Source organism: Pteronotus mesoamericanus, unplaced genomic scaffold (genome assembly GCF_021234165.1).
Source record: "Pteronotus mesoamericanus isolate MK-2021 breed Mesoamerican mustached bat unplaced genomic scaffold, CSHL_Meso_final contig_82, whole genome shotgun sequence".
Taxonomy (NCBI): domain Eukaryota; kingdom Metazoa; phylum Chordata; class Mammalia; order Chiroptera; family Mormoopidae; genus Pteronotus; species Pteronotus mesoamericanus.
In genome coordinates this window covers 20,342,982-20,367,444 of record NW_026555265.1, presented here as the reverse complement: position 1 = coordinate 20,367,444, position 24,463 = coordinate 20,342,982, and the positions used below count along the sequence as shown (strand labels likewise).

Genomic DNA, 24,463 nt, shown 5'->3' with positions numbered 1-24,463 from the left:
TCACTTTCATGTTTCTTCTTCTTCTTTCTCCCTTTCCACTCTCTCTCTCTCTCTCTAAAAAAAAAAAAAAAAAGGCAAAGAAAAGTATGTTCTCGGGCGAAGATTAAAAAAAAAAAAGCTTGTTGAACTGGATTTGTTCAATGGATTTATTATTGAGAAGACACCAGAATAATTCTATTCATTGTGTTTTATACTTCAAACATACATTAATTAAGGACTGATGAAAAACAACAATTCTTTCCCTCAAATTCCTTTGTTGAGGAACTTAATGGGAATGGGTGAAAGTTATTTTCTTAAAACAGTTGGAGGAAGGGTAATCCAGTTTGTTGATGTTGTTGTTTTTCTACTTGTCGTTTTTCTTAAACAAAAACAAATTAAAAAAACAATACTAATAGACTCATAATCATAAGTATTTTCTAATTAAGACTATAATTAAAATGAAAAGTTTTCTAGGTATCCCTAACTGCCATGTCCACTACTTGTACAATAAACAAAATCTTTCACATAAACAGAAGGCTTAAAGAATACATGTTTTCTATTATCCTGATATATTTTCTTATGGATTTTTAGAAATTATAATAGAGAGATCTGGGGGATAAAAGAAAAGTTGGCACTAACTGTATCAGGATCATGGAAGATTTTCTTTGTCTCCTCAAAACAGAGACACACATATAGACTCAGGCATATGCACAAATGTTAGTATTTTCTAATATAACTAATATCTACTTGTTGTTTCGACTAAAGTGGTTACTATGTGGTCAAAACATTTTGTATCTTGAAATAAAAGTGAACAGGTTGATATTTATTAATGCATGAAATTGAACACTAGTATATATTAAAATGTCTATTTAATTCTTAAAATTCATTAATTTTTAAATTATATGACAAATTATTAAAATTGTATATGTTTGATGTTGCTAGATGAGATTCAGGTAAAAGAAAATAAAGACGTTAGGTTTAAATTTTTAAGAAATCTTCATCAAAATTAAAATCTTTTGTGCTTCAAATAACACCATTAAGAAAGTAAGAAACAAATCACAGATTAGAAGGAATATTTATAAATCATGTATAAAGAATTCTTACAAGACTCTAATAAGAAGACAAACAGCCCAATTTAGAAATGGGCAAATAATTTAAACAGACATTTCTCTAAGGAAGATATAATTCCTCAGTAAAAACATGAAAAGCTGCAAAACATCAGTAGTCATAAAAGAAATGCAAATCAAAACCACAATTATATAGCACTTGTCAGGCACTTGAATGGTTAGAATAAAAAAGACAGGGGATAACAAATATTGGTGAGAATACGAGAGAATTTGGCAAGAATGTGAAAGAAACTAGAAATTTCAAATATTGGTCGTTGGAACATAAAATGGTGTAACCACTTTGGAAAACATTTTGGCAGTTAGTTCATCCAATGTTAACAGAGCATTATCATATGATTCAACAATTCCTAGGTAAATACCAAGGGAAATGAAAATGTATGTCAACTTGTACACAAATGTTCATGAAACCATTATTAGTAAAAAAAAAATAAAAAATGTATCAGCTGATGAATGGATAAGCAGATGTATGTGATACATCTGCAAAAAAGAATGCTATTAGCTAACAAAAGGAACAAAATATTGACACGTTATAACATGAATGGACCTCCAGAACGTTATGCTGAAAAAAAGAAGCTAGGCATAAAAGATCACCTATTGCATGACTTCATTCTTATGAAAGGAATAGGCAAATCTACAGAGGCAGTGAGTAGATGAGTGGTTGTAAAGGCTAAAGAAGAGAGAATGGAGGAATGACTGCTAATGGGCACAGGGTTTCATTTTAGCATGATGAAAAGTTCTAAAATCAGATTTTGGTGATGACTGTACAACTCTGTAAGTATACTAAAAAACATTGAATTGTACATTTTAACTCTGGTTTATTAACTATATCTCAGTAAGGCCGTTAAAAATTTTAGAAGACATAACTTGTTACATTTATATTGCAATTTGTTTTTCCTATATCTATTCTTTTATCTACTGAGTACTTTTATTTTTGTCTTTGGCTACACCTTGATTTTCAATGGTAAGTGTTATAATTACTATTTTTGGGGTTGTTTACTTGTTTTTCCTTTTTTGTTTTTGTTTCTCCCTTAAAGGAATGAAAGAGACCGCTATTAATATGGCCCTTGGAAACTTACCGTCCACGTGACTTGAACAGTCGTGGGAGTCAGTACAACTGGAGTATGAAGACGGACAATGACATCTCCTAGTTCCTTCTGTACTTGTCTGTGGTCCACTCCTTGAGCTGGTGGGCTGATATCTACAGGTAGATAACCATTCCCAAGTTTTAAAAATTCATACTAAAATTACAATATATATTATATATGCCAATATTATGCCATTAGAAATAATTACAGGGGGAAGATAAAAACTCTTTGTGACAAAAACATTAAAGAATATTTATGTACATAGCACAATACTAGAACATAATTTGAATGATTATATTTTTTCATTAAAATAATATTAATAAAATACTGTATGCAATCCCTTACCTCATTAAAATATATCGTAGTGGAAGGTCTTATTATTTTCTTATTAAAGAATAAAATATGTGCTGTAAGAGTTCTCTGGAAACATAAGTTTTATGCAATATTGAAAGGCTTCTTTGAGTGGTTAATGGGGTAATATCTGAAAATTGCTATTTAGGAATTTATTTAATACTTTGTTCCAATTAGTAAACTATGTGTTCTTACTCCTTGACCTATTCAGCCTTGGCATGTGAAAGAAAAGCAATCAGAAGGACTGGAAAAGTGAATTATGTTACTAAAGGTAAATAAAGTGAGGGAAAAAAGGGGAATAAGCCCCTTAAATTCACAGAAATACTTTTGAACAAAACTTAGAATACTGATAAAATGTTCTAAAGTAATAAAGTGTGAGCAGTGCACCGATGTCTGACAAAAGGTGATGCAGCTGCCAGTTGAAACTATTGCAGGGGGTTCAGAGAAAGAAAGAAAAATATGATATTTAGAATAACATACCCTCAGCAATACATTGTTTTGACTTTTTATTTGCCACTCACTTAAATACTCTTCCATTGTACCATACAGAGGTTTGTATTCTATGTCCATTAAAAATATAAATTGTAGACATTCAGGTCCATTAAACTGATATCAAATAATGAATTTCATACATACTCAAATCAACTTCTTTAACTGGTGCACCATAATATTAGGTTGAATTTTTTCCAACTACCTTATTTAAGGAATGAAGTCCAATTTAAATTGATTTATTTTCTTAATCTTGTTTTCTTCTATTTTTCTCAGGTCACAATGCAACACTCTTGCAAAAATATTTAAAGTACATATCTCAGTCAAAACTTAAATTGGGACATAAATAATTGGCAACTACACTCTGGTGATATTTCCCATTCTACTTTTTTTAAAAAATCTAAAAACAGAATGGCAAGTTTGATTTTAAAAAGTTATTAATGGTAGGTGAATAATGTTAACCTTTGTGGATATATACATGGTCTATTATAATGTTGACAGTATTAGCATTCGCTGCCTTACTAAAATAATTCTAAATTCTGTAGTATTTAATATCTTAAAAAAATAAGAATTCATAAAGCAAAGTGTTCTTTGAAAAGAAGAGCTTTGCAAATTGCAAGGCTGCTGAAAGTGTGGTGTCAAAAAATGATCGTGACATTCAGACACAAAACATGAGTTTTCCTATTAAACATCTGTTAAGAGAACACAAGTCTTTTGCTCTGTATAGTCTCTCAACTGGAACAAGTCAGATCACAAACAACTTTTCATTAATCTTTTTTGACCTTTTCACCGAGAAGTTATTTTATGAGTCAAGATTTAGTGACTGGCACAGTTATTGAATGATCAAGGTCTGCTGGATTTAATCACACCAAAATCTTCCCCATTCTGTTATTTCCTCACCTTCCATTGTGGCTACACACAAAAATGGACCATTTCTATCTACACAGGTAAAAATGGTCTCGGTACTACTATTTTCTGTGTTAAAACCATGCTTCTCTTTCGTTTCAAGTTTAATAATTTAATTTAATTTACTCATTAAATTCAGCCACACTAAGAGCAATTGGATCCAGGCAAGGTAAAATATAACGAGTTTCAGGTCTTCAAATTCCTTGTTGTACTTTTTTCTTTCTCTTGAGACAGGTTCTTTACCTACAGGTCCTTTATCATCATGGAAAATTAATCACATTACTGCTTAGAGAACAATAGCAAAGTGGCATTCTCTCCTCCCTTACTGTCATCATGTCAGCAACGTTATGAAATCACGTGGTAACTTTATTTAACTTGATTCCTTTAAGGAACCCTTCTCTGTTATAATAGCATGCTGGTAACTATCACTGAACTACATTGTAATTATAATAATATTTTATGGCTGTATGGTGCTTTTCATAGCATAAAAATACCACTTTGAATTATATCTTGTTCAAAGTCTTTTACAAATAAGACATAATTAACCCTTTCTCAAGAACCCAGTGGGAAACAGGGTGTAACAAATAATAAAACCACCGTTTCTATTTTATTAATTCTCTTCATCTACGAGTAGGAAGAAAAATTATAATGCCACATCTATATTAACCCCTAGATTCCTATGACTTCTCATCTTGCAGAAGCAGGCTAGTAAGGATGAGTTGAGAAATCTTCTGTTTTAATTTCATGTTATAATGTTCTGGGTGGGTGATTTTTTTGGGTTTTTTTTTCCCCCTCAGTCAAAAGAATTATATACCTGAGGAAGAAAATTTGATTTACTCCTTTCTGAAACAAATTGCTCCTTTAAACCTCTGGTTTAATAAAATACACTGTGGCGATGCTTGTCAAATTTGTCAAAAACTTCAGCAACACCTGCCAGGCACCTTAACAGGGCCGACTGGGCCTCGCCCCCAGACGGCTGAGGTGGGGGCCTGGGAATGTGCATTTATCATGTGTTCCTAGGTGATGAGATGCTGCTTCCACAGCAACCACACCTTGAGAACCACTGAAGTATAAAAACAGAATTCCTGCATAATAGTGAGTAATGATATCTTTATTTGGGCACCTTATCCACTACCGAGTACTCTTTGATGCTGTACTATTCATTTCAAAGAAGGAGAAATATTTTTCCTCCCTGTAAAATATAGTAAAGCCCTGAATTAGTTGATTCACTATTCCTATGTAAATATATCCAATTATTTTGTTTATTTTGTACTAAATAGACTCTGACATCTCCAGAAAGAGGACACACTCACTAAGGTGAACAGCACATTGCCCTCTAACCCGGCTCAGGTCTAGTGAATCATTGTAACAAGCAACGCAAACACATTTTTCTTCCCTCGTGCGATCCTTTGTTCTTAAAGATCTGCGTAATGCCTCCTTCTAGAACCAATCATGTTTACAGCTCTTGAAATTACCTTGTGTGCGCACAGGATCTGACATAGGGCTTGGGTCACTGAGACCTTGGGGGTTGATTGCTCTGACCATGAATAAGTAGATTGTGTTGGGCCGCAGTCCTCTCACTGTGTAGAGGGTGGTCTTTACATGATTCGCCACTGTCTGCCAGCTATTACTCACTGATTGGCTGAAACACGAACAGAAATGTCACTTAAAGAACAGTCATAAAGTGACTGGAAATGGAGTTGGATATCAATGACAAAGGTTAATGGCTGAAAATTAAATACACACGCATACACACACAAAACATTTGAAGTGTTCAGCCCAATAAATGAAACATTTGGATGATTTCAGTTTATTCAACAACAAAGCCGAGCCCACCTAACGAAAGTGCCATGCACAACAAAATTAAACTCAGCCCAGGAGATGTGACAGCCCTTTGCTAATGCACAGCAGCCCACTAAATGAATACCTGTAAAAGGAACAGAGGCCAAGATCACAACATCAAGTTTATACAATAAATATGGTCCTGGTAAATGTATATATATATATACCTTGAAAAGAATTAACCTGTAGAAAGAATAAATGGACTACAGAGTAAGTTATGCCAATACATTTTCTTGTTACAAGGTGTGTTTTCTTTTGTATCAATTCCACATGCAATATTATAATAAAGCCTTCTAAAACTACATATCTGTAAAAGAAGAAAGGAAGCATGTAATAAATATTTTGACTTGGTCACATTTTTAATAAAATTGTACATTGCACAGCATTGTGATTTCATATCTTGGAAGGATGAACTATCTCCGACCCCCTTACAGCCAGATACAGAGGGCGTGCCTCTGCAGAGCACTTTGTCTAAGGTCAAATGTCCCTTTTTTCCAAAATGAAGAGAAAATGTGATTTTCAGGGACTTCCAATTATCTTCCAGAAGTCCTTATGCAAAGCATTAAAATTAAAGAAAAAAATAGTCTTTTGAAATTTGAAAACTATGTATCAATCATTACCTTAAACGGGGTAGGAAAGCCTAAAATGAAAGCATGTTTAAGCATTTGCCCTAATGCTTGGAAAGGACAGTGATCATCACTATCTTTTTAATAGCAAATAGCAGCACACTAAAACTGAGTAAGAAACTACATTTTCCCATTTGTATTTTATTAAATTCTCATAAGACAATTTTATAATGACACTTGCTAACTTATAGTCTATATCCTTAAACCGATAACAGTTATTTCAAATAACAATGGGACTTTCTTTTCAGCCATCAGAAGTCCATGAAATCAATTTCTTAATTTCTTAATTGTAGTTTTTACTTTTAAGTTTACCCAACAGATGTATTCAAATGTTTAGCATGAAAACACTGGAATTATTTTAATTTCTGTTCTATTTATTAAGAAGCAAAGTTCCAGGATTCTGGGCCTCAATAAATGTTGCATAACTTAAAAAGTCCCTGTGCCTAATTAAATTATTTTCTGCCTAGGTCTAATGTCAAAATTCTCATCTTAAATCCTCATAATGGTCAGGGTAAAGAAAAGAGCTAAGTGATTATGTTATGAATTAGACCCCTATAAACTCAGGCAGAGATAATACATATTTAGTCTTATGATTAAGTTAAAAATTAAAAAATAATAAAGTCTATTCTTGAATAAAGCCAGCTTAAAATTTAAATTCTTAAAATGCACTGACTGAACTTGTCCTTAAAATGAAGCAGTAGGATAGTTCATATGAGATTTTAGGATATAGGAGCTGATGCAAAACTCAACGGAGGAAATAGGAATGGTCCCATACCTGAATGCCTCAATGATATATGAACTTGCTGGGAGGGTTCCAGGGCTACCTGGCTGCCAGGATAACGTGACACTGTTCTTAGTAACATCAGTGACCTGCGGTTTGGATGGTGGTCCTGGCAGGTCACTTAAGTCATAATTTTTACTGATTGTTGCTCCAGATTCTATAGAGAACAAACAGAGAAAGCTTTATGCCTGAATGCATATGCTGATGACAATGGTTAAAAGAAGAAAAATAGTGTATTAAAGAAGTTGACCTAGATAATGAGAGATCTGCATGAATAAAAAGTATGTAAGTGAATATTTGCTTTTCTTACATGTTACTAAATGTTTACTTTCACACGTGATCACTACAATTGCTTTCTCTTTAGAATGAGAAAATAAAATAACAAGGGGGTTAAGGAAAAAAATATAAAATTGATTATATGCAATGTTATGTGCCAAGTGGTTCAGGAATTAAAAAGTGGCATAAGACTTAATTTTTATATTTAATGAATTTAAAATATTGATTTCTTCTTAACTTGCTATTTTATAATGAGATAATCACTCAAAAGGACTCAAGATTTCTTCTGTTAAGATAATTAACAAAGAATTTACCTGTCACATCCAGCACGGCACTCCAGGAAGTCTCCCCACTTGAACTTGTAGCCACACAAGTATAAGTGCCAGTATCAGAAATCTAGTGTGCAAGAAAGGGAAGGAATGCAAGTGTTAAAAATAATTTGTTAAAGATATTTAAAAAATACATCTTTCCTTTTAAAGAGGTAAGTATTCAGTTATATTTAAATTGTAGCAGGGTGACAGTGATTGGAATAAAGTTGTATCATTAAAAAAAATAAACCATGCCCATGAAATCATTGCAATTTAGAGATGAAAGACCACAGAAAAACATCTAATACACAACTCTTTTCATAAATACACAAAAGTTGCCATTTTATTGATTACTTAAAATGTTTTTGTTGTTCATTGAAGAGTGGGAAAAGACTTTTAGGGATAATTGATAATATAATCAGGAGTTCTATTTTACAAATGTAAAAGGCAGAATGCTCTGTGATTATGCATTGACAAAAGCCCAAAGATCAATAATAGATATAACTCAAAACCGCTCCCTATAGTTGAACCCTGTGGGCTTACATTGCAAACATTCATTGGCATCAGTTCAGGGCAAGGAAAGGTGAGACTGGGAAGAGAAACCGATGACCAAACAGAATAAGGCAAGTGAGAAGATGCAGAATTAAAATTCTGTGATGAACATGAGTCTAATTGTTGATGAAATATGGGAGTTCATAGAATATAATCCCTTCTGGGTTCAAAATGTAAGTGTATTGATGACTGAACCTTCTACAATTGATTCTCAAGTAAATCATTAGTGCATGGATGTTACTGCTGTTCCACCATTTTAATTGATTTTAAATGTCATTATGTATTTCAACTTAAGTTACAAATTGCTCTGGAATGTCATTCTTTGCCATATTATCTCCATACAATTGTCTTCCATTATACGAAGTGATCATGGGGGATAGCCTTTGTAGAAAAAGCCATTCTTTCGAGTGTGGCTGTGCACGCATTACAGTCATTAGAAATCTTTTCATTTAAGAAGCATCACTCACAAACTAAATATAATGAGCCGAGGTTTGGTTTTAATGGGATGTTCATTTGAATATGGTTTCTGAAAGAGTAAAGAATTTGCATTTTATTATAGCTGTTGAACTAAAATGTAGCACTTGTTATTATGTGCAAACGCTAAAAGAAGGGTAGGTAGGTAATGCTTCTTAACAGCATCTCCTTGTCATTGTGTGGAAATACAAGTCTGACATTAGCTGTGGTAGGTATGTTTTAATGAGCATTAGAATATGCTATTTCTCAAAAGATACTGATTCAGCTACCAATTAGCTGAACTATAAGAACACAATGTTCATCATGCTCTTTTCCTCCTTGCATTAAGTACTGAAAAAGAAATAGTGAGACACAAAGGAATATAACCTACAGAAAGTCTTTTGATAAGAGTGAAGTACTGTAAAACACATTATCTCCCTTTAAAGACAGTCATATTACAGAAGAAAAATCATTTTTTAAAAAGATTGTATCTACTTATTTCAGAGACAGAGAAAGGAAGGGAGAAAGAAGGGGAGAGATACATTGATATGTGAGAGAAACACAATGTTTTTGTTGTTCATTAAAGAGTGGGAAAAGACTTTTAGGGATAATTGATAATATAATCAGGAGTTCTATTTTACAAATGTAAAAGGCAGAATGCTCTGTGATTTTGCATTGACAAAAGCCCAAAGATCAATAATAGATATAACTCAAAAACACTATGGCACACTCCCAACTGGGGAACTGGCCCACAACCCAGACAAGTACCCCAAAAAGCGATCAAACTGGTGATCTTCAGGTTTGCAGGATGATGCCCAACCTGCTGAGCCACACCAGTCAAGGCAAACGAGAGTCATTTTTGAGTTTAGCAAAAGTTCTAGCAAAAGCCTAGATGTCATTGTTAAAGTCACTCCTATATCATCACCACATTGATTTTTATTCCTTCAGTTTTCAATAATGTCTTTGCTGAGCACAAGTGCTTCATATCTTTTCAATCCTTCTCTTTTTATCCTTAACCAAGTGCTTTAAAAAGAGATTCATGTGCTGTCACCCTCCATCACCTGCTATTTTCCTTGTGCAATTGGCTGCAGACAAGCCCCCAGGAGCTTGCATTTCAGACAGACTATTCAGAAACTGTCAGAGGGCTCAAAGTTTGTTTGACATCATCAAGCACCCACCTTTAATTGCTTCTTTCAAACATTACTGGGGATCCTGACTATTCAAGCACAAACTCTAATTCAGCAGTACAGTGAAATCGCATTAACCTCCACGGCCCAAGTCTGCCTTTAGCCCAGAGAGATAGGTTAAAGTGTTTACTCAAGGAGAGTTGGCATTAATTTTTTAATAATTCCTATTTTGTTCATAGAAGGTTAACAATTAATTTACAATCAATAAAAAGACAGGCTAAAATCTTTATTAATTTATTTTTCTTTTAACTGAATTTGAAAGCATTTTTTTAAATTAGAGCAGTAATCAACATCTGTGTCTCAAAATTAAAATGAAAAAGCTACATATATTAATATACTAAAGATTTGCATTTCTGTGTGTGCACACACACAATGTGAAAATAGAGTAATTGTTTTTTTATGCATGTATCTATATATTATAATGATAAATACAAAATAAGTGTGCAAATGCAAATACATTTGCATTGTAAGAGAAGAACACTGTGATAATTTTTAAAGGGAAATTCAACATTGTTTTTTGAAGTTTTAATTTTGTTTTATGTTTTCTTCATCTTGGTTCCCAATTTCTCCCTAGAGACCAGATTCTACTAATTGTTCTTCCACTCAATCTTTTTCAGTCAATTTTTCTTCAAGCACTATTACATTAACCATCTCAGTTCACACTCTCATTCCCAATCTTACGATTATTATAATACACTCTCTAGTATTGGAATAGAGCTTTTGCATGGAGAGAGTCTTTCTATATTTGGTTGAATGACTTGACTATACCTTTGGAGGGCAGGCGGCCCCCATGATATATCCTTTTGGTATTCACACCTTGTATCATCCCTCACCTTGAGGGTAGAGGGCCTGTTGACTTACTTCTGGCCAATAGCACAGGGCAATGGTGACAAGATGTCATTTTTGTAATTATGTTGCACAGAAGTGCAATGACTCTCTTGTTAGGAAACTCTCTATTTGTTGATTTTGGAGAAGCAAACAGTCATATTGGTAATATCCACACATCAAGGAACTAAAGACAGACAGCCTTCAGCCATCAGTAAGCAAGAAGCTGAAGTCACCCGTCACAAGGAACTGAGTGCTGCTATAGTCATGATGCTAGGGATCAAATCTATCCTCAATTAATCTTCAGATGAGACCACAACTCTGACACCTGACTGTACGCTTGTTGGCCCTGAAGCAGAAGATTCACGTAAGTCATGCTCAGGCTTCTAACCCACAGACATTGTGAGATAATAAATGTGTGTTGCTTTAAGCCTCTAAGTCTTTGTTAATGTGTTAGATAGTAGTAGGTAGCTAATACTCAGAAGTACACATTCATTTTGATTGTGTTGTTCCTGAAGCAGATCTTACTTGTTTAAGTTGGCAGAAATGGTCACTTTTATCATATCATCCTTTGTCAAAAGAGAAGCAAATCTGTTCTTGTCCACAAGTTTACTTTTAAATTTCACAGCAACTTAACCTAAAATGTAGTATTTTTCTACCAACTAGCTAAAACTAGTAGCTGATGTGTACTCAGTCTCATCTCCACATTTTTTTCCCCCATACAACTGTTTGGTCAAGTCAGTTTATCCACATTTCCCTACAAATTTCCTTTGTTCATGAGAGTAAATCAGAAGCATTTATCACTTTAGAATTATTTTAATATTGTATTACTATCATTAACTTTACGTGTTTAATATTTTTAGTTTCACTGATTGCATACATATAGGTTGGGATGAAAGAGTACGAATCTTCTAAGTTCATTAAAATTTTATTTAAACCAAAGAGGGAATCTTAAAGGCAGCAAGAGAGAAACAGCTAGTAACATTCATGGAAGCTTTGATAAGGCTATCAACTGATTTCTCAACAGAAACAATACAAGCCAGAAAGGACGGGCACAAAATATTCCAAGTAATGAAAAGCAAGGGCCTGCAACCAAAACTACTCCATTAGGCAAAGCTTTCATTTAAAATGGAAGGTGAAATAAAGAGCTTCCCAGACAAAAATAGCTAAAAGAGTCTATCTCCACCAAGCCAGGATTGGAAGACATGCTAAAGGACTGCTTTAAGAATGGGGAGGGGGGCAGGTACAAAGGAAAAAATGGCTATGAATAAGTACCTATCAATAATAACCTTAAATGTAAGTGGATTAAATCATACAATCATAAGATATATGGTAACTGAATGGATTAAAAAATACAACCTTCATATATCCTGTCTACAGGAGACCCACCTCAGAACAAAAGACCTACACATGATGAAAGTGGAGGGATGAAAACATATTCCAAGTAAACGGGCATAAAAAAAAATTGGGGTAGCAATACTAATAGCATACAAAATAGACTTCAAAACAAAGGCCATGACAAGAGACAAAGAAGGTTACTCCATAATACATAAGGGAACAATACAACAAGAGGATATAACCCTTGGAAACATATATATGCCCAGCATAGGAGCACCTAAATACATAAGGAAAATCTTGGAGGACTTTAAGAAAGAGATCCACAGCAATACCGTCATCATAAAGGATTTTAACATCCCACTGTCAGCAATGGATAGACCTTTCAAACAAAGAATCAACATGGATATTGAGGCATTGAACAACACTCTAGATCAGAAAGACTTAATTGATATTTACAGAATATTTCACCCTAAAGAAGCAAAATATACATTTTTGTCAAACACACATGGATCATTTTCAGTGGTAGACCACATGTCAGGAAACAAAACAAGCCTTAAATAATTCAGTAACACTAAACTCATATCTAACATATTCTTGAATCATAATGGCTTGAAATTAGAAACCAAACTCAAGAAAAAAACCCCTCAGAAACATTCAAATACATGGAGACTGAATAACATGTTATTAAATAATGAAAGCATTAACAATGAGATCAAGGAATAAATCAAAAGTATCTGGAAACAAATGAAAATGAACACACAACAACCCAAAACCTATGAGACACAGCAAAAGTATTCCTGAGAGGGAAGTTTAAAGAAACACAGGCCTACCTAAAAGAGATTTAAAAAAATTTCAGAGAAACAGCCCAACACTGCATCTAAAAGAACTAAAGGAAGCCTAGAGTGAGCAGAAGAAAGGGAACAATCAATATCAGAGCAGAATTAAATGAAACAGAGACTAAAAAGACAATTCAAAGGATTCATTGATAAAAAAATTGACAATCCTTTAATCAGACTCATCAAGAAAAAAAGAAGACCCAAATAAATGAAATCAGAAATGAAAGAGGAGAGGTAACAACTGATACCACAGAAATACAATGGATTGTAAAAAATTACTATGAACACCAAGAAATGGTGTTATACTAAGAATTTGGACAACATGGGTGAAATTGATAAATTTCTAGAAACATAGAATCTTCCAAAACTGAATCAGGAAGAAGCAGAAAACCTGAATAGACTAACAACTAGTGAAATTGAAGCAGTAATCAAATGACTCCTGACACACAAAAGCCCTGGACCAGATGGCTTCACAGGTAAATTTTACCAAACATTCAAAGAAGAAAAAACACCTATCTTTCTCAAACTCTTTCAAAAAATTCAAGAAGAGGGAAGATTCCCAAACTCTTTTTATGAGGCCAATATTAAAACCAGGTAAAGACAAAACAAAGAAAATTACAGGCCAATATTTCTGCTGAACATAGATCTTAAAATCTCCAACAAAATACTAGCAAACTGGATCCAGCAATACATTCAAAAGATCATATACCATATCAAGTGGGATTTATTCCAGGGCTGCAAGGATGGTACAATATTTTCAAATCAATAAACATAATATATCATGTAAACAAAATGAAGGATAAAAATGACATGATCATATCAATAGGTGTTAAAAAAACATTTGATAAAATCCAACACTCATTTATGATAAAAAACACTCAGCAGTGTGGGACTTGAGGGAGCAAACCTCAACACAATAAAGACCGTATATGAGAAACCTGTTGCCAGCATCATACTCAATGGGCAAAAGATAAGTTTTGCCCTTAAAATCAGGAACAAGACAAGCATGTCCACTTTCACCATTTTTATTTATCATAGTGCTGGAAGTTCTAGCCACAGCAATCTAATAAGAAGAAATAAAAGGCATCCAATGAAAAGGAGGAAGTAAAACTGTCATTATTTGTAGGCAATATGATAGTGTACATTGAAAACCCTATTGCCTCCACCAAAAAAACTACTTGAGCTAATAAGCTCATTCAACAAAGTAGCAGGATACAAAGTCAATATTCAGAAATTGATGGCATTTTGGTATACAATGAACTATTAGAAAGAGAAACTAGGAATAAAATCCATTTACTATAGCAACAAGAAAAAAATAAAGTACCTAGGAGTAAATTTAACCAAAGAGGTAAAAGGCCTGTACTCAGAAAACTATAGAACACTGAAGAAAGAAATTGAGGAAGATACAAATAAATGGAAGTATATACCATGTTCATGGAATAGAAAAATTCACATAATTAAAATCTCCATACCACCCAAAGAAACATATAGATTCAACACAATTCCTATTAAAATACCAATAGCATATTTCACAGATTCAGCACAAATACTCCAAAAATTTATATGTAACCAAAAAAGACCCTGAATAGTGTTAGCAATCGAGAAAGAAGAACAAAATTGGAGGGATCACAATACCTGATATCAAACCTGATATTCTACAAGGCCACTGTAATCAAAACAGTCTGGTCCTGGCATAAGAACAGATGTGTAGATAAATGGAACAGAATAGAGAGCCCAGAAATAAACCCATGTCTCTATGGTCAATTAATATTTGACAAAGGGAGCATAGAGTAAAGATAGTCTCTTCAATAAATGATGTTGGGAGAACTGGACTGGTACACACAAAAAAAATTGAAACTAGGCCACCAACTTACACCATACACTAGAATATACTCAAAATGGATAAAAGACTTAAATATGTTGTGATACCATAAAAATCCTAGTGGAAAACATAGGCGCTAAAATTTCAGATTTCTCATGTAGCAATTTTTGTTGGTATATCTCCTAGGACAAGGGAAAAGAAAAACAAATGGGATTACATCTAATTAAAGAGTGTCTGCAGAAACCATCGTCAAAATGAAAAGGGTACCGATGTCAGGAGGATATATTTTCCAGTAATATATCAGAAAGGATCTAATCTCCAAAATATATAAAGAACTCATATGATGCAACACCAGGAAGATAAACAATCCAATTAAAAATTGAGCAAAGGAACTGAATAGATACTTCCTTATGGAAGACATACAGATTGCCCACAGACATAAAAAACTGCTCAACAAACATCATGGCAGATGTGGACAGCTACATGTAGAAAGCTGAAACTCTGTCACCAACTTACACCATACACAAAAATAAACTTAAGATGGACAAAAGACTTAAATATAAGTTGCAACACCAGAAAAGTCCTAGAGAAGAATATAGGCAGGAAAATTTCAGATATTCCACGCAGCAACATTTTCACCAATATGTCCCCTAGAGCAAGGGACATAAAGGAAAGAATAAACAAATGGCACTTCATCAAAATAAGAAGATTCTTCATGGCTAAAGAAAACATCAGCAAAATGAAAAACAAATCAACTGCATCGGAACATATATTTGCCTATGATACCTGGGACAAGGGTTTGATCTGCAAAATATATAAAGAACTCACATGACTCCATTCCAAGAAGGCAAATAATCCAATTAAAAAATGGTCAAAGGACCTGAACAAATAGGTCCAAGGAGGACATACACAGGGCCCAGAGACATATGAAAGGATGCTCAGCATCACTAGCCATCAGAGAAATGCAAATTAAGACCACCATGGGATATCACTTCAGACCAGTAAGCCCCCATAAACAAATCAACAAACAGTAAGTGCTGGTGAGGTTGTGGAGAAAAGGGAACCCCAGTACATTATTGGTGGGAATACAGACTGGTATAGTCACTGTGGAAAACAGTCTGGAATTTCCCCAAAAAGCTAAAAATGGAACTGCCTTTTTACCCAGCAATTCCACTGCTGGGAATATACCCTAAGAATCCCAAAACACTAATCCAAAAGAATTTATGCACCGCTATGTTCATAGCAGCATTATTTACAATAATCAAGATTTGGAAACAGCTTTAAGTGCCCAAGAGTAGATGAGTGGATTAAAAAACTGTGGTACATTTACACAATGGAATACTATGCAGCAGAAAGAAAGAAGGAGCTACTACCCTTCGCAACAGCATGGATGGAATTGGAGAGCATTATGCTAAGTGAAGTAAGCCAAGCAGTGAAAGATGAATACCATATGATCTCATCTATAAGTGGAAACTAATCAACAAAACAAACAAGCAAGGAAAATATAACCAGGGACATGAAAATAAAGAACAAACTGACAGGAACCAGAGGGAATGGGGAAGGGGGATAATAAGGGAAAGAAGGGGAATGGTCGTCAAGGAACCTATATAAAGGACCCATGGACAAAGCAAATGGGGGAACGATTGAGGGTTGGAGGCAGGGGTGGGTGGGGCAGGGAAAAGTGGTGGCAGGAAAATGGAGCCAACTGTGCTCGAACAACGATAAAAAAAAAAAGCAACCCCCCCCAAAATAAGAAACCTGCTCAATACCACTAGCCTACAGAGAGAGGCAAATTAATACCACAATGAGTTCTCACTTCACACCGGCTAAAATGGCTATCTTCAACAAAAAACAACTACTGGCAAAGATGTGGAGAAAAAGGAACCCCAGTGAACTGTTGGTCTAATGCACTGGTACAGCCACTATGGAAAACAGTACAGAATTTCCTAAAAAAATTAAGTATGGAATTACTTTTTGACCAGCAATTCCATTACTGGAATAGACTCTAGGAATCCCAAAACACCAATCCAAAATAATTTATGCACCTCTATGTTCATAGCAGCATTATTTATCATAGCCATGATTTAGAAACAGCATACGTGCCCTTGAGTAGGTGAGTGGATTAAAAAACTGTAGTACCTTAAAAAAAACAAACAAACTCAAAACTGTAGTACCTTTACAGAATAGAAAACTATGCAGCAGAAAAAAAAGGAGAAATTCCTACCTTTTGCAGTAGCATGCATGGAACTGGAGACTATTATGCTAAGGGAAATAAGCCAGTCAGTGAAAGGCAAATATCATATGATCTCACTTAAGAGGAATCTAATGTACAAAATAAACTAATGAGCAACATAGAACCCAGAGGCACATAATCATGGAACAGACTGACAGCAGTAAGAAGGGAGAAAGGAAGTGGGGACAGTTAGAAAGAAGTAGAGGAATTACTCAAACAACAGATATGAATGACCCATAAACATGGACAACCGTGTGGGGATTGAATATGGAAGTTCGGGTGGACTGAGCGGAGGGCGGGGCAAGGGAAGAAAAATGGGAACAACTGTAACAACATAAACAATTATAAAAAATAAAATTTTATGAGTAACATAAGGGCAACGATATCCCCTCTAATTTAAAGTCATCATCTGTACATTGAGAACTAACATGGCCCATAATAAAATGTAGAGCGATTGTGCTTGGATATAAGATTTTAAGTTCACAACACAGTTTTCACTAGGGCAGTACTTATTTGGGATAAAAATACAAAGTACAAGTCAAATGTTACTTACCCGTAAGTTTTTAATCTGCAATGTTCCTTGCTCATGTATAGTTGCTCTTGGATCTCTACCCAGAAAAGTGAATCCCTCCTTTAACCAGCTGATTACAGGGAGAGGGTCACCAGTAGCTTTACATTTCAGCAATGCTGTGCCATCTACTGCTAGTGTTTGGTTGGCTGGGCCTTGTAGAATTATGGGTGGAGGTCTATCTGTTAAAACTAAAGGATAAAGATATTTTTAGGATATTTTAACTTGTATAATATTCAGTAGTCTTGATATTGGAAGTAAGGTTAAAGCCTCCAAATGAAATACATTACTCATAACTTATTCTGATTATTCTGTTTCCATCAAATACCTATCATCTGTACAAACTATACTGAGGCCATACTATTATATATAACTTAGTTTGAATTACCTATAATTAAGATGATGAAGGCATAAATTTTAACATTTTAGAAAAGCTTAATGTTATTGAAAGGTATTAAAATGAAAATGTGGAGAACTTCTAAGTCATTGATAAAATATCTATTTTCTCTCTCTTATGCATATTTAAGAAAGCCTGTGGAGGACACATGAGTAAATTCAATTTCACTTTCTCTTCTATTATAAATATATTTATAATACATAATTTCACCCTTCCTAGCACCAGTTGCACACTGTAGGTGTAGAGACTATAGTTTGTTGATGTTAAAATATTTGAATATAAATATTTATTTCCAAAATTGTGGTGTGCAGTCTTTAGATCACAATAATATAATTTGGAAGAAATTATTTAATTAGTCCTTAAAACTAAGCAAAGATAAGCAGTCAAATTAAACTTTATTTATGTATGCTAAACACTTTTTAAAATAGTATTTATATATTTATATATCAATTTCTGTGTTTGCTGGGTAAATTTTCTATAATTTCAAAAGATTTTATGTCAGTGTGTTTTTTATTCGATTTTATCTTCAGTGTCTTCAGAAGTATTTCATAATGATTTAGGGAATATATCGTAATGTATATTATTATTTAAATGGATAACTAGAGGCAAGTTTTTTATCTAGAACTAATTAGAAGACCACCTCATAATAAAACTGACATGTCCATGTCCAAGGAAAACTGTCTTAAAATTAAGAGCAAGTTCTATAAACTTCAGCATGGATTTTTGGTTAATTATTCAAAATACACTTTTTATTTTATATGTAGTACATATATAGTTTTTTTCTTAATAGCGTTTTCTCTAGCTTACTTCATTGTAAGAATACAATATATAATACACATAATATACAAAATATGTGTTAATCAACTGTTTATTTTACCAGTAAGACTTCCAGTCAATAACAGGTTATCCATTAAGATATTGGGAGGCCAAAATTATATGTGAATTTTTCAACTGGGAAGAACATCAGTGCCCCTAACCCACATATTATTCAAGGGTCAACTCTGTGTGTGTATATATAAAAATAAAAATATAAATAAATAAAATATATAAATAAAATTAAATTTTAAAAAGTTAAAAAATCTAAATATGTTTTTAAAAATTGTATCTGAATTTAATAACAAACGAACAAACAAACAAGAAAAATCATAGGTAGGGAGAACAGATTGGTAGTTGCCAAAGGCAGAGAGTGGGGGTTGGGTGTAGGAGAGATGAGGGGAAAATTGTTTTTCAATTTATAAAAAAGACATTACTGTTGATGTTAACTGTAATCATCTGGCTAAGGTGTGTTTGTCAGGTTTCTCCACTGTAAATTTAGTTTTCCCACCTTTCATAACTGTACCCTTAGAGAGGAATGTCTCTGAGTCATCCACATGTAAAGAGTGGGGAGTTTATTCCACTTTCTTAAAGGGCAGAGTATTTACAAAAAAAATTTGGCATTCTTGTGCACAGATTTGTGTCTTCTCCATTTATTGATTTATTCAAACATTTTTTCTATCAATATGGACTCATGCATATTTATTTTATATTTTGAGCTATACTCCAGTACTACTTTTTCTCTTTTGCTGCTCAAATTTCTATATTGGCCATTGGTGCTCTCATACATTTGGCTCCTGTGGTCCTTTGATATTCATCCCACAACCCCCAAAATGTGTGGGGCTTTTTCAGTACTTCCTTACTTTAAAAAAAAGTATTTTATTTATTTATTATTAGAGACGGAGGAAGGAAGTGAGAAAGGGAGAAAAACATTGATATAAAAGAGAAACACCAAATGGCCACTTCTCGTATGCACCCTAACTGGGACCTAACCTACAATCCAGGCACGTGCATTGACTAGGAATCAAGTGGGCAACTCTTTGCTTTGCAGGGTGACACCAAACCAACTAAGCCACATTGGACTGGGAAACTTCCTTACTTTTGATACTACAAGATGCTCCAGGGTTATCCTATATAATTCCCGATCCAACCCTAAAATCAGTTATTTCTTCAAAATACAAAAACACACAGTTGACGCTTGAAGAATGTGAACTATTATTATATATGTGTGTATATTATATATTGTTTTATATATTATATATTATATAACATCTACGGTAAAGAAAAAATCTTTACCGTAGATGTTATATAGTCCTTACTGTAGATGCTATGGTGGAATCTAACTTTTGCTAAACAAATGTGAAGAGAAATAGTCTTTCTCAAAAAGTTCATGTTGTATTACAATGTTCATAATCAAACAGTTGTATTGCTTATTGATGCACTAATCCTTTTCTGTGTATTGGCTTCTACAAATGCCAGTTTATATGATTATTTCTCAACCTATATGCATTGCCTTTATTACTGTAGTTTACAGTTTTTAGGAATAAAAGCAATAAATAAAGCACCATTTTAGAGCCTACCATGAGAAGGCCAACCAATTTAATTTAAAATAGAAGTTATTATATAGGTCCCTTGTGTGGAAAGATGTAGTGGACTTTCAATCAACCTAAACCTACTACATCAAAATATGCATTAAAATGTATGTATATGTATGTAGAAAACCTAAAAACCTAAGAAAAACAGTAAAATATTGTCCATGTATTCTATACAACAAAAATCAGACCTACTATTTCACTGATTTCCTTGAACACATTCTTCATTTTAGAAGTGAATAAAATAATTGTTAGAGAATGTGAAAGTACAATATTATACTAATTATAATACATCTGGCAAAAATTGTACAAATTATATTGAAATGGAAAGTTTCATAGAATTTATTTTCTTTACGGGACAAAATGGGAAGGGCAATTCACAAAACATAATTTTTAAATTCAATGAGAAAAAATTGGTCTGTAGCAGTAGAGTAAAAACTAGTAGATTTTAAATAATTGTTTCAAATTAGGTATCTGTATAGAATTCAGGTAACTTCTTATAACCTGATTTTATTTTTATATTTTTAAAATTATTAGATATAGTCAAAAGACATATAGTTCCTTCCTTCCTTCCTTCCTTTTTCTTTCTTCCTTTTCTTCCTTCCTTCCTTCCTTCCTTCCTTCCTTCCTTTCTCTCTCTCTCTTTCTTTCTTTCTTTCTTTCTTTCTTTCTTTCTTTCTTTCTTTCTTTCTTTCTTTCTTTCTTTCTTTCTTTCTTTCTTTCTTTCTTTCCTTCCTTCCTTCCTTCCTCCCTCCCTCCCTCCCTCCCTCCCTTCCTTCCTTCTTTCCTTCCCTTCCCTTCCTTCTCTTATTTTTCTCTCTGTCTCTCCCTCCCTTCCCTCTGTTTTTCTTTCTCACTCTCGCTTCTTTATTTTTTTTCTTTCTTTTACTCCACAAATGTGTAGCTAATCCTATTTTAAATGAATTTGATCAATAAAGTAATTAAAAATCTCCTGGCTAAAAGGAATTTTCAGTTCAAACATGTTATGGGGTGAAAGATGACCACAAGTTCCCATAACATTAAGGTCAATGGTTAAATGAACATTTAGGGTTTGCAATGATCTGTGAACAGCTCCATGGTTTCCTCTAACTATACACTGTAAATCTCCAGTAAATCATTCATGTAAGATCATGGTGTGACATTTCTTGTCAATATAAGGTATAAGTACATTTCTTCTCATCAGTACTTTTAGATGCTATTGGCTCTACTCATAGAATTCTTGTTACAATATTCTAATTTTCTTAAAGAAAAAGAGTAGAAGAAAAGAAGAAATGAAGAACAGCATCAATGAATTAATGAGAAGGCCCTTTAAAGGGATATTTTGAAACTTGAGTATATTGAAGTATCTTAGCTCAATCTATAATCAGTGAAATTATCACTCAACAGCACCTTTCATCACCATTAGTCATCTCATCTTATATGATGAACACTTAAGCTAAAAATATTTCTGAAAAAGGAGTGTAAGTGCAAAAATGTAACAACAGAAACATCTACAGAGATGTTTTGCTTGTTTCTCAGAACATGACATATGTTTTCATTCTGCATTGGAATTTCAACTGGCTCTAAATTGTCCCGGATTGTACACACACAAAATGTTAAAAATAAAAATAGTAACTCACATGTTTTTAAACTGTTAACTAATCTAATAACTTCAAAACACTGAATAGAAGCTGAAGTCATCAGCCAATATGACAGGGTTATTTATAATAACAATGCATGTGTATGCCTTGAAGTTAGATTTCTTTACTAATAACTATACAACCCTCATTCAACATTTTTGCAAAAGGCTCTAGATTTTGTGATTGCTTCCTTAAGTAAAAATCAGTGTAGTGATTCAAGTTCAGGCCAGCTGTAGCTAAATGTCCAGAGCTATCTCAGTTATCAGATTTAAAATTATTTATCACTGCCTTAATGTTGACCTCAGAAACAAAGCTAGTACAACTACTGTTTCATGTGATTATGTCATCAACTGATATAAATTCTCAAAGCAAAAGCTTTCTGATTCATTATATTAGACATAATTCTGAATATCCACTTGTTTCATTAACCACATCAGTCAGCTCTTCTAATTCATCAATTTTGTTTTCTACAAATATATTTTGCTTTTTCCACAATACTTTTTTTATTTGGAAATATTTTAGAGTCTGTCTTTTATAAAATACTATTAAGATTTTCACTGGATTACAGTAGAGACCTTAAGTGTTATTTGGAATATTTTGTAAAAGTGTAGACTAAAATTCAGCCTTTGGCCAGAATATCTTATTTTCCATGTATATATACCTGGATACTTTTGCTCATAGTAGGAATCATAAAAACTTAAGATTAATAATTATATTTTATTTCTTTTAAAGAAATACAGAGTTACAAAGCATCGAAGATGTCCATCTAAAAGAAGATCTTGTCAGCACTGTTACCCTGCTTGAACCTGACTTATTTCAGTTCCATACAGGAAATCTCTGCAGCATCAGCAGGTGTGGCCATTAACAACTCAGTGTACCCACAGCCAATGTTTGTCTGCTCTATTTATTTCCATTCCTGCCATGGTGCTGAATCAGGCAATACCACGAACATTAAAATATATTGCCTGTCTATTAATTTTAAATGACCTTTTAATCTACATTTAAATGTGAATTGTAGGAAAGCACATCAAATTTCACCAGCAGAGAAAGAAGAGAATCAGAGAGGTCAAAGACCAAAGCTCTTATATCCCAGATTCACAGTGTCAAGCAAAAAAAACCCCAAACCTCAAAAATATAGAAAAGGAGGACATTTTTAAAATTTAAAACACCAAACAATAGGGCTTAAATTCATGTTCAGAGGTTAACAAAATATCTAATTTTTGCTGTCATCTGAGACAAGCTCTTGGGGGAAAAAAATCAGACTATGAAAAGTCTTACATCCTTTCCAAATTTCACTATGAATGTAGGTGCTTCAGTTAAGATTCACAGTACATATATGCAAAAAAATAATTTTAGCATCTATCAGTAGTTTGGAAGGTGCTTAATTAATTTAACATCGTGAATGTATAATCAAAAAGTCATAGGATATCATAATTAACTATAAACGTCTCTATTTCCACTGATAATATTAAAGATGCTCTCTTTCTCCTCTAGTAGAATAAACTTATTAATATCTATTAGAAGAAATGATGTCTTCATAAGACTAAATAAAATATACAGATAACATGTCTATACAATGTGAGTATAATGTCATTTCTTTAAAATAATGCATCATTATGTTTTTAAGCACAAATAGATTGTCTTGGATACTCTTTGGGAAAATAAATGGTATTAAATCAAGGACAATTAGAATCTATTAAAAATGTTATCTTACCTAGATTCAAACTAGGAAGATACGAATTAATTAAAATAATTTAACTAACAAATCAGAAAATTTCACATGGTTTATATGGATCTTGAGATAAAAGCCATTGTTTTCATAAGACAAATCTAATAATACTGCACCATCAGTAACTTCCAGTTGAGCTTTTGCTAAAATGCTTCCTGCCACAGTTAGGGCCTGGCAGATATAGTAACCCGCGTCTGAACGCTGAATGTTGGTGATCGTAAGGTCTCCGGTGGGTGACACAGAACATCTACTGTTGGGCTGCTGGGGTTGGTTTGGGAAAAGTAGGTTCTGTGGAAGCAAACACAATCTCATCAATATTCTTTACCCCATGTGGAAGGAAAATTCTATTAACAACAACTACTGCAATTATGAAAATATATTTGGACTAAGAAAATACATAGATTTAAACAAAAACATAATGTTGAAATAATTTAATTCCACCTAGTGCGTTTCACTGAGAAACTTTTCTCAAATGAGGTAATAATAATCATATGCTCAAGAAGTCAGCATGTTTGAGTTGAAGGCAAAGTCATCTAAAAAATAAGGATCTTAACCATTTATTCTTTCCCTGAATTTCCACTAATTACTCAGTATCTTTGAAACATGGTGGGCTCGCCTGTAAAATGGGCATAAAAATGCTTATCTGACTCAACTCATAGACATTGTGAGAATCTGGAAAGTAACATTAACTATATATTTTACAGACTGCGTATTAAAGAATGCAAAATA

The 24,463-nt window shown here is 33.4% G+C and overlaps 1 protein-coding gene across 1 annotated transcript in view; it reads right to left on the bottom strand.

Annotated features, from left to right (window-relative positions):
* The window catches only part of ROBO2 (roundabout guidance receptor 2), a 581,303-nt gene that overhangs the window by 78,863 nt on the left and 477,977 nt on the right, over positions 1–24,463 (bottom strand). Inside the window, exons 9-14 of the mRNA XM_054585229.1 lie at positions 23,851–24,022; positions 17,570–17,775; positions 7,777–7,858; positions 7,181–7,343; positions 5,413–5,579; positions 2,183–2,304 (exon numbers count right to left, since the gene is read on the bottom strand). Of these exons, the coding sequence (XP_054441204.1) occupies positions 2,183–2,304; positions 5,413–5,579; positions 7,181–7,343; positions 7,777–7,858; positions 17,570–17,775; positions 23,851–24,022 (912 nt within the window). The remainder of the gene's footprint in view (positions 1–2,182; positions 2,305–5,412; positions 5,580–7,180; positions 7,344–7,776; positions 7,859–17,569; positions 17,776–23,850; positions 24,023–24,463) is intronic.